Below are 11275 nucleotides of genomic sequence, written 5' to 3' on the forward strand. Positions count from 1 at the left end.
ATGTGACTATTAAACTCATCTAAAATCTAATTATGATTTTGTGGCTGTGGTAACTAGTCAAAACCCTGCTAGTCTGTCCGCATTCAAAACAACTGGGAACCTGGAAATCTCAGACTTCTGAGCGATCAAGACAACTGTGATCACCTGACGGTCATTCAAATCGGAATTCCAAGTCAGACACTCAGCATATTTCTAGTACTCCAACATTCCGACCTGAAGCTCACTGGCGTCGTGATTTGACCTTTTTTCCACCTAAGTTTAAAGTTGTCTTGAAAGCACCCTGCGCTGTGAGTCACGTGGGTCACGTCTTGTTTAATTATTTCCTTCTCTACTCTTTTGTATTTGTCAAGTGATCTGTGTGTATGGGCTGGTGGGACCTTCAGCCTGTGTATTTGTAGTTTGAGAATTTAACAATTACTGTATAAAAAAAAACATATTCTACATTGAATGATTGGGCCTTAGGAGTTCACGTCAGTGTCTAAGTTAGTATATACACTGCTCAAAAAAATAAAGGGAACACTAAAATAACACATCCTAGATCTGAATGAAGTAAATATTCTTACATAGGTGAATGTGCTGACAACAAAATCACACAAATTATCAATGGAAATCAAATTTATCAACCCATGGAGGTCTGGATTTGGAGTCACACTCAAAATTAAAAGTGGAAAACCACACTACAGGCTGATCCAACTTTGATGTAATGTCCTTAAAACAAGTCAAAATGAGGCTCAGTAGTGTGTGTGGCCTCCACGTGCCTGTATGACCTCCCTACAACGCCTGGGCATGCTCCTGGTGAGGTGGCGGATGGTCTCCTGAGAGATCTCCTCCTAGACCTGGACTAAGGAGACATGATGTCCCAGATGTGCTCAATTGGATTCAGGTCTGGGGAACGGGCGGGCCAGTCCATAGCATCAATGCCTTCCTCTTGCAGGAACTGCTGACACACTCCAGCCACGTGAGGTCTAGCATTGTCTTGCATTAGAAGGAACCCAGGGCCAACCTGGCCAGCACATGGAGGGCTGTGCGGCCCCCCAAAGAAATGCCACCCCACACCATGACTGACCCACCTCCAAACCGGTCATGCTGGAGGATGTTGCAGGCAGCAGAACGTTCTCCACGGCGTCACATGTGCTCAGTGTGAACCTGCTTTCATCTGTGAAGAGCACAGGGCGCCAGTAGCGAATTTGCCAATCTTGGTGTTCTCTGGCAAATGCCAAACGTCCTGCACGGTGTTGGGCTGTAAGCACAACCCCCACCTGTGGACGTCGGGCCCTCATACCACCCTCATGGAGTCTGTTTCTGACCGTTTGAGCAGACACATGCACATTTGTGGCCTGCTGGAGGTCATTTTGCAGGGCTCTGGCAGTGCTCCTCCTGGCACAAAGGCGGAGGTAGCGGTCCTGCTGCTGGGTTGTTGCCCTCCTACGGCCTCCTCCACGTCTCCTGTTGTACTGGCCTGTCTCCTGGTAGCGCCTCCATGCTCTGGACACTACGCTGACAGACACAGCAAACCTTCTTGCCACATCTCGCATTGATGTGCCATCCTGGATGAGCTGCACTACCTGAGCCACTTGTTTGGGTTGTAGACTCCGTCTCATGCTACCACTAGAGTGAAAGCACCGCCAGCATTCAAAAGTGACCAAAACATCAGCCAGGAAGCATAGGAACTGAGAAGTGGTCTGTGGTCCCCACCTGCAGAATCACTCCTTTATTGGGGGTGTCTTGCTAAATGCCTATAATTTCCACCTGTCTATTCCATTTGCACAACAGCATGTGAAATGTATTGTCAATCAGTGTTGCTTCCTCAGTGGACAGTTTGATTTCACAGAAGTGTGATTGACTTGGAGTTACATTGTGTTGTTTAAGTGTTCCCTTTATTTTTTGAGCAGTGTAGGTTATGGTCTCATGTATTATCCAGGTAATGCTCCAAATGTCACCTAATAAAATAACTATTGTCGTTGAATTCTGTGAGCTGGACATGGGAAGAAAAATGTTAATTCAAGGCACATTAGGCTTTTTAGTCTGAAAAGGAACATTACAACCGTTTCTATATAATTTGTGCTACATAGGTGCAGACAGCAAAACGGATGTATTTTCTGTCACATTGGGTGCATCCAAATAACCTCTCCATCAAGTGTACTTGTTCACTTCCCTTCACTGATATGAAATGAAATGTCTGGTATTATACAATGGTTGGGTCTAATCCTGAATGCTGATTGGTTAAAAGCGCATTTCAGCCGGTGTCTATTCCACAAGTTACCACTGGCTAAATCTGTGACGTTAAAATGCCTATTTACTCTGTTCCATCTGACTGTGCAATCCACTGCCTCATCCGCCCAGGCAGGGAAGTTATAAACTTGATCTCCACTCTAAAAAGCATTTAGACATGATCTCACATACTTATTTTCCACCATAATTTGCAAATAAATTCATAAAAAATCCTACAATGTGATTTTCTGGATTTTTTTTCTCATTTTGTCTGTCATAGTTGAAGTGTACTTATGATGAAAATTACAGGCCTCATCTTTTTAAGTGGGAGAACTTGCACAATTGGTGGCTGACTAAATACTTTTTTGCCCCACTGTATACAAAGGTAAAACAAAACGAACCTAGCTTGCAGTCTTTGCTGCTTCAGTTAGAAGTTATTGTGTTAGCTGTGTTGTTGGCTAGCTCTTCTGATCAACAGTGTCCTAACGAGAGAGCACATTTTCGATGCCAGGCGAAATCATGCCTCATTAGCTCGTTGGGTCACGTCGATAGATACAGAACAAAAAGAACGAGCGACTTGGTCGCGTCTCTAGCAACCCTAGATTTGTGTACGGACTATATCTTGTGGAAGGATGAAATTGTACAAATAAAATGTATAAAAATAACGTTATTAATGAAAATGTCGATCATTATTTGAATATGTTGGTAAGTGTACAAGTGATAATGCCCTCGAAGCTGGTGTTTGTTGGATATATTGGCATGGTTTGCCAGTCCTCGATTTGGTCTCGGGCCTAACAACACCGTGCCAACATACCCAACAAACACCGGCTTCTTGGGAATTATCACTATAAACATGGAAACTCCCAATATCCCAGTCAAACAACAATCCAAAGCTTTTAGATTTGTGGGAAGTAGTGAATGAGTGCACACTTCAGCAGGAAGGCAAGATTATTGGGCCATACACCCTGGCCTTCTGAGGAGGTTCCATCATGGATATGATGTCATCCAGGTGTCGTTAAGTTAGGTCTCTCCACAGGCTACTGGGGCTTTGCCTGTCTTGGAGCATTGATTCACCGAGCAGCCCAGCAAGAAAGGGCTGAGGTGGCCATGCTGAAAAGGGAGAGCAGAGGACACGGTTCAGAATTCAGATGATCCTGAGTAAACGCCAGTTGAAGTATTTGCGGAGTAGCTTTATTTCCTATGATAATAAACAGTTCCTGATTGCTTTTGGGTACCATGTTACAATTGTAATTATATTGCTATTACAGAGCTATCACAGCAACAACGCTAAGGTGTTACCTTTGTAAAGTGGTACCTACCTTCTGGATGCAGAAGTCTGGGGATTATACATTTAGCATATGAGACAACCCACACAATTTGTGCATTGACCTAATGTAGTGTGGAATCCATTTTTAGAAATGTCTGTAGCAATATGAATACACAAGTAAAACACTTGGGAACAAAATTACTTTGCTATATAAACAGAAACAACCAATGCTGCCTTCATGAAAAATGCTTTGGTGAGGGCAGTCCTATTATGACCTGTTCCTGAAGAGCTTCCCTCATGTAGGTTTTCACTCCAACCCCTGTTGTAACTAACCTGATTCACTTTATCAACAAGCTAATTATTAGTATCAGGTGCGCTAGATTGGGGTTGGAGTGAAAACCTATGGACGGTAGCTCTCTGGGAACAGGGTTGGAGAGCCCTGCCGTGTTTGCACTAACATACCTTGAAGCAGTGGGAGGAGTCAAACTACAGCTGACAAGGGTAGTCAGACACAGTTCCCTTGTAGGTCACTATTGCGCTTGACATCTCAAGCTTTTTGGGCAATTTGAAGAGCCGGTAAGTGCCAGACGCATAGCTAATATCACCTGCAACACATTGGAAATGGAAGTGACTGCCTAGGATTAGGGCTGTTACGGTGACCACATTACTGCCACACCGGCGTTCATGAGTCATGATTGCAGTCAAATTCCATGTGACCGTTTAGTCATGGTAATTAGGCTTCTCTAAGCTCTGATGCTGCTGATGGTCATTACTAGCCTACTAAACGTGCTAACTGCCTGGGACTCCACACTCTATTGTCCCTCTAATCACTCTGACATCACTGCAAATGTAATCGAAATTCTAATCAAAACACTTCATGAGAGCCCATGAGCTCATGTTCTGCAACATTTATTTAGGCTATACAATTGCGTGAGAACTGAGGATCCAATCAGCTGTCTATAGGCTAGGCCAACTATATTTATTTCTCAACCTTCCAAATTTTAAGCACATTGCTTATCTTTGAAACAGGAGTTTTGCCTTCAAAATGAAACATGGGAAAAACATCCTCCATTCGCAATTTAAGTGCAGACATGTATTTTATTCCCTCTGCCCCTGTTTTGAGACAGGAGCATGATAATGGTCCATTCTAAATCAAAACAAATTTCACACATACAGTACCAGTCAAAGGTACACCTACTCATTCAAGGATTTTTCTTTATTTTTACTATTTTCTACACTGTAGAATAATGGTGAATAGATCAAAACTATGAAATAACACATATGGAATCATGCACACTCAATGCATTCTCTCAACCAGCTTCACCTGGAATACTTTTCCAACAGTCTTGAAGGAGTTCCCACATATGCTGAGCACTTGTTGGCTGCTTTTCCTTCACTCTGCGGTCCAACTCATCCCAAACTATCTCAATTGGGTTGTCGGGTGATTGTAGAGGCCATGTCATCTGATGCTTCACTCCATCACTCTCCTTCGTGGTCAAATAGCCCTTACACAGCCTGGTGGGATGTTGGGTCATTGTCCTGTTGAAAAACAAATGATAGTCGCACTAAGTGCAAACCAGATGGGATGGCATATCACTGCAGAATGCTTTGGTAGCCATGCTGGTTAAGTGTGCCTTGAATTCTAAATAAATCACCTGTCACACCTCCTCCATAATTCACAGTGGGAACCACACATGGAGAGATCATCCAATCACCTACTCTGCATCTCACAAAGACAGTGATTGTAACCAAAAATCTCACATTTCTAATGTCCATTGCTTGTGTTTCTTGGCCCAAGCAAGTCTCTTCTTCTTATTGGTGTCCTTTAGTAGTGGCTTCTTTGCAGCAATTCGACCGTGAAAGCCTGATTCACGCCTTTTCCTCTGAACAGTTGACGTTGAGATGTGTGTTACTTGAACTCTGTGAGGCATTTATTTGGGCTGCAATATCTAAGGCTGGTAACTCTAATGAACTTATTCTCTGCAACAGAGGTAACTCTGGGTCTTCCTTTCCTACGGCGGTCCTCGTGAGAGCCAGTTTCATCATAGTGCTTGATGGTTTTTCCGACTGCACTTGAAGAAACTTTCAAAGTTCTTGAAATTTTCCGTATTGACTGACCTTCATGTCTTAAAGTAATGATGGACTGTCGTTTCTCTTTGCTTATTTGAGCTGTTCTTACCATAATATGGACTTGGTCTTTTACCAAATAGGGTTATCTTCTGTATACCACCCCTACCTTGTCACAACACAACTGATTGGCTCAAACGCAATAAGAAGGAAAGAAATTCCACAAATTAACTTTTAACATGACACACCTGTTAATTGAAATGCATTCCAGGTGACTACCTCACGAAGCTGGTTGAGAGAATGCCAAGAGTGTGCAAAGCTGTAATCAAGGCAAAGGGTGGCTACTTTGACGAATCTCAAATATAAAATGTATTTTGATTAGTTAAACCCTTTTTTGGTTACTACACGATTCCATAATGTGTTATTTCATAGTTTTGATGTCTTCCCTAGTATTCAACAATGTAGAAAACAGTAAAAAAAAAAAAAAAAAAAAAAAAAAAAAAAAACATTGAATGAGTAGGTGTCCAAACTTTTGACTGGTACTGTATATTATTTAGAATATGTTATGTTTAAATCAAAAATAGTCTGATGGGTGACAATATTAGCCTATCACTTGTGAATGATATATTACGGCTTGTGAATGATGGCCAGCTTAAGGAAAACAGCGCATGCTTTTTTTTTTGAACTTTTTCTAATCAGTCACACACCTCATGTAGCTTAGCCCATAGGTCTATATGTTTTGATAAGGTTTGTATCACACCTCATGTAGCCTAGCCCATAGGTCTATATGTTTTGATAAGGTTTGTATCACACCTCATGTAGCCTAGCCCATAGGTCTATATGTTTTGATAAGGTTTGTATCACACCTCATGTAGCTTAGCCCATAGGTCTATATGTTTTGATAAGGTTTGTATCACACCTCATGTAGCCTAGCCCATAGGTCTATATGTTTTGATAAGGTTTGTATCACACCTCATGTAGCCTAGCCCATAGGTCTATATGTTTTGATAAGGTTTGTATCACAACTAAAGTGGCAAAATAACTTCTTAAAATTAATCCGATTTACAAATGGGTGTAGAGCCTGACATACATACGCAGCATGTGAGTTTCATGTTTGGGGAAGATAAGAATGTTCCTTTATAATAAAATCATTACATGCATAATCTCATTTGTGGTTCCTTTTGAGAATGGCGTTTTCCTGGTAATATTGCTGTGTGCGCATTGCTGAACTTATAATGTGAAGAAATTGCCTAATAGTTTATCAACATTTTAAGCTAACCGTTCTCATCTGTTGCATCAGGCTCACAGCTTAAAACAGTTTTTTGAATGCTTGTGGTTGTATTAATTTGGGATAGTAGATTGACATAGGCTAGTGCTTTTGGTTTTCCTTAGGCCTACTCATCTTGTTGGCTGACAAAACGTAAATGTGGACAGTTCTTCCAAAATCTTCAATATGCACCTCGGAATTGAATAAGGATGCACGCAGTTGCCTCCCCGATGTGTCTGTCTTCACTTGTAGCCTGTAAGAAAGACCCGATCACGTGACTGAGAGCCATGTGAGTGAGAGGTGCTTCGGCACGCAGCGGGGAGAAGGGGATCATAATTATTATATTCAGCCCAAGGGCACAACGGCCACTAGCCGCAAAAGGGATGGATTTTTGCAGGGGGGATTATGCAGCCAGGTAATTTGCTTGTCAAATTGTGAATGAGAGACTGATGAAGTGTGTTCAGTCTGCACAAAAAAACTAAGCAGAGCTTATGCCTTTTATGTAACTTTTTTCAAATCATCATTAGAGTCGCATCATGCAGCCTTACAATGTATTAAAAATATAAACATATATAGCCCAACATTTGTATCACAACTAAAGATACATAAATAACTCTAACTTAAGCATATAGGAGTATCCATTTCTCTGTTAACCGATCAACACAGAATAGCTGCATGTGCGCCCTCCCTCAAATTGTTTGTAGAAAATATATTTCCTATTTAATTCAGCTATTTTCAATTGTATTCTTCATACTATAAAATAATAGAAATTAATGCCATGTGAATCTAAGCAAATCTTGTTTGCTCAATGAACTAGTGTATATATTTTCCATTTTATTCAGCTATGTTCAATTGTATTCTTCACACTATAAAATAATATTAAATAATGCCACGGGTATCCAAGCAAATCTTGTCTGCTAAATTAACTAGTGTAGCCCACGGCCATATGGCATAGCCAGATCAGAGCCTAACATAAGGGCAAAGCAGAGTTTACTATTCTGTTCTTCTGAAATAACTACATTTTGAGACCTGTCTCGAATAAATCATGTATTTATTGTGATGGTGTAGGCTATATTACATGGATTTATTAGACTTTTTAAAATGTAGATGTTCCAAGGTCTGCATCAGTGGCCTGTAGGCTATGTGTGGAAGCCAGGAGATGCTAAATGTGTTTATGTTAATTAGCGGTCAATTATCGTGAGACCGGCAGTTATTTGCTTGACAATCACCGGCTGACAAAATGTTATGACCGCCACAACTAGGCTTACATTTTTTATACTAACTGTTTCTAGACGACATGAATAAATGTGTTATTAGTGAAGTTAGGTTAACGTAAGAACTGCATACTGTTTCCATCCTATAGTAAGCAGCCTTAAGACAGTCATGGAGATGCTTGTACCTGCTTTCTTTTGAGCTCGCAGTTGTGGACCTCGATGTGACTGGCTGAGATGAGGTGAGGAGTGCTGAAGCCCACCTCCTAGACCAATGAGATGAGGTATCACCAACAGAGGGAACCGCTCATTCCCACACCTATCACAAAACACAACAGTGTGAAGAGCATTTGTACAATTTGCATGGCACATTCTGGTCAAACAAAACCACTTCTGGGCAAATGAACTTTGAGACGTCACCAATGAGACTGCATCTGAAAAATATGGAAGATAAGAGCAGAATGTAGATTATCAAACATTCTTTGTATGCTAGGATGGGGAAACTTGATCCCTTACCCCACATAACTGGATCTTCTTTTAAGTGGAACAACATTGCTGGCATACATGTCACTGAAGTACAATTCATCACCCTCCTTTATCACATGGGAGAGAGATGGAAGAACAAAGGAATTAGTACTTTTCATGAGACACAGTCACTGCCATCTGTAGTTTCTTAAGCTCTGGGATACTGTTTTTAATAATCATATTATGCAATGATAACAGGCAGTGTTGTGGACTACTCACCTTGAGGACCTTGTAGGCTTCCCGTACAACTGTTTTCTTGTCAGGGCATAAACAGATGACACAGTTTGACCTAGAAGAAAAATTAGATAAGAGGGGGATTTTTGTTCACCTTCCCAACAGAACCGTGAAACAGAATAAAATAAGATTACATTTGAGAAAGAAGGACTCATTGTTTGATAGTAAAGTAACATGATGGTTCCTGAACTTACACTATGATATCCATAGTCATTCTCAACAAAAAGCCAAACTTCTCCTGGTGGTAATGGATGTATTTACGGGAAGCTAGACTCTGAGCACAAAAAAGGCCACTTTTACGCATACATTTTTGTATTGATGACCCCAGCACAAATTGAATCCATGATCCTGGCATTGCAAGGACCATGATCTACCAACTGAGCCAGACAGGCCCACAGCACAAAGCAGAGTACCACACACCAATTTAATAGAATTATTGATAGATTACCGAAGATGTAAGGTGATTCAATGTAGGTCTAGGTGTGTGACATGTGACATGGCCAGTCTCACCAACCAGTATACCGAGGGCATAGCAGTCTCTGCCGGAACCGCTGCCCAGGTCCAATATTCTGCAGTCCTGAAGTTTCTCTGGAACCGGTAGAGCACAGCCAAAGAACCGAGAAACATAGCCTTTCATTAACTAACACTCGCACTTTCCCCCTTGCTAACTCTGACTTTGCTGATAGCTACTTACTATGACTGTGCTATGTGGCTGTCTCACTTAGCTATCTTAAGATGAAGTTGTTCTGGATAAGAGCATCTGCTAAATAACTCAAATGTAAATCTGGAACAAAGAGGAATGTGTGTCCTAACAGTTTCACATTTGCTGCAATAGTAGTCTTTATTCCTGTTGGGCTGTATCCCCGCCTGATATGGCAACTGCACCGCCCACAACCGCAGGGCTCTCCAGAGGGTGGTGCGATCTGCCCAACGCATCACCGGGGGCAAACTACCTGCCCTCCTTTAATAATGTTATTTAATAATACATATTTTGCATTACTCATCTGTATATACTGTATTCTATTCTACTGTATCTTAGTCTATGCCGCTCTGACATGGCTCATCCAAATATTTATATATTCTTAATTCCATGCCTTTACTTAGATTTGTCTGCATTAGGTATATGTTGTGAAATTGTTAGGTATTACTTGTTAGATATTACTGCACTATTGGAGCTAGAAACAAGCATTTCGCTACACCTGCAATAACAACTGATAAAACAAGTGACCAATACAATTTGATTTGAAAATTACTAAGGTAATAAAAAAATTGTGCTATTTTGGACGGAGTATTTGCAGTACACTACATTCTAACTACAGTTATACTACAGCGTTCTTCAGTTATACTGCACACTGACGGCACTTATTTTTAGTAAGGGTAAACTTACCTTGACATTGTCATGCACTTGTTTTGTTACAATCTGGACACAGAAATGCGGACTGACTGTAGTGAAGGGGTAATGTCCGGGAAAAGTACTTAAGCTGTCCTCTCATCTGTTAGTGCTAAATACGTAATATTTTGAAACCTTTTGGTTTCTTTTCAAATTGTGTAGAACAATTACTGCAAGAGAGTGGCGACAGCATACTATGTAGAAAAATCGATACGAGAACTTGGTGCGCCACTTTTTGCGCATGCCTGGGCTTCTTCTTCGGTGAGGTTTATCTTCGGTTCACAATTCAGCGTCATGATGCATTACCGCCACCTACTGTACTGGAGTGTGGGCCAGAGACAGGGAGAAACTAAATCCTGCCAGCCCCGTTCATCTTAAAAAATATATAAAATATTTGAGACTATAACTAATGAAGTTCTACTCAATATACTTTTAAAACTACTTTCCTGTATCTCCTTCTCCCTCATACTAGCTCTCATCCTCTCTTTTTCCTTCTGATACTGCCACACTGTAGCAATGCATGCTCCACGGTCTGTTTCCTGGCAATAATCACACTTTCCTGTTGGATGTTTTCCTATCCCTTTTAAAGTCTTATTCAACCGGTTGTGTCCCACCCTTAACCTTGTAAAAATAGCCTTCTCTCTTCTGCCCCTTCATGCTGTCCTGCCGTCCCAGACTTTCCTATGTACTTGAAATAAATCCCTGTCCTTAGTATCTCTATTCCACTGCTCCTGCCATCGTGGCACCATCACTGTCAATATCAGGCTTTTTGCTTCTGCCTTGCTCATTGAAACTATAAGATCCCAACTACTAAGTGCTTGTTTAGCCAATACATCAACTGCCTCATTCCCCTACACCCCCACATGGACTGGGACCCAAGTGAATCTGATATGTATACCCATCTGTCTAATCATGCCATGAGTTTGTAGTACCTCATAAAGCAGGTATTGTCTGCTACATGAGCTAAAGGACTGCTGACTCATCAACACCTCACATCAATCACAGCAAATAACTACTCTGTCTGGCTTGACTTCCGCCACCCACTGCAAGGCCAACAGTATGGCCATCAGCTCAGCCGTATATACAGCCAGATGATCTGTAAT

General features: G+C 41.3%; 1 protein-coding gene across 2 annotated transcripts; it reads right to left on the bottom strand.

Moving 5' to 3' along the window:
* Positions 1-3940: 3940 nt before the first annotated feature.
* On the bottom strand, positions 3941-10813 carry LOC110503846 (arsenite methyltransferase). Of its 2 annotated transcripts, XM_036962005.1 has the most exons (6): positions 10170-10813; positions 8977-9370; positions 8768-8837; positions 8540-8616; positions 8212-8342; positions 3941-4083 (listed from the first exon to the last, which is right to left on the bottom strand). In XM_036962005.1, the coding sequence occupies exons 2-6, from the start codon at positions 9147-9149 to the stop codon at positions 3965-3967; spliced, it is 570 nt and encodes a 189-aa protein (XP_036817900.1). In that variant the 5' UTR covers positions 9150-9370; positions 10170-10813; the 3' UTR covers positions 3941-3964. The 2 variants fall into 2 exon arrangements, with proteins under 2 accessions (XP_036817900.1, XP_021438080.2); XM_021582405.2 differs by lacking the exon at positions 10170-10813 and having other exon boundaries at positions 8977-9649.
* Positions 10814-11275: the final 462 nt, after the last annotated feature.

Source organism: Oncorhynchus mykiss, chromosome 24, assembly GCF_013265735.2.
Source record: "Oncorhynchus mykiss isolate Arlee chromosome 24, USDA_OmykA_1.1, whole genome shotgun sequence".
NCBI classification, from domain to species: Eukaryota; Metazoa; Chordata; class Actinopteri; order Salmoniformes; family Salmonidae; genus Oncorhynchus; species Oncorhynchus mykiss.

Coding starts and splice junctions, on each gene's coding strand:
- LOC110503846 (XM_036962005.1), bottom strand. CDS start 9,149: ATGGTCCTTGCAATGCCAGGATCATGGATTCAATTTGTGCTGGGGTCA. Junction 8,617..8,767: donor AAGCCTACAAGGTCCTCAAG/GTGAGTAGTCCA, acceptor CATGTGATAAAG/GAGGGTGATGAATTGTACTT. Junction 8,343..8,539: donor AGAAGATCCAGTTATGTGGG/GTAAGGGATCAA, acceptor GTTTTGTGATAG/GTGTGGGAATGAGCGGTTCC.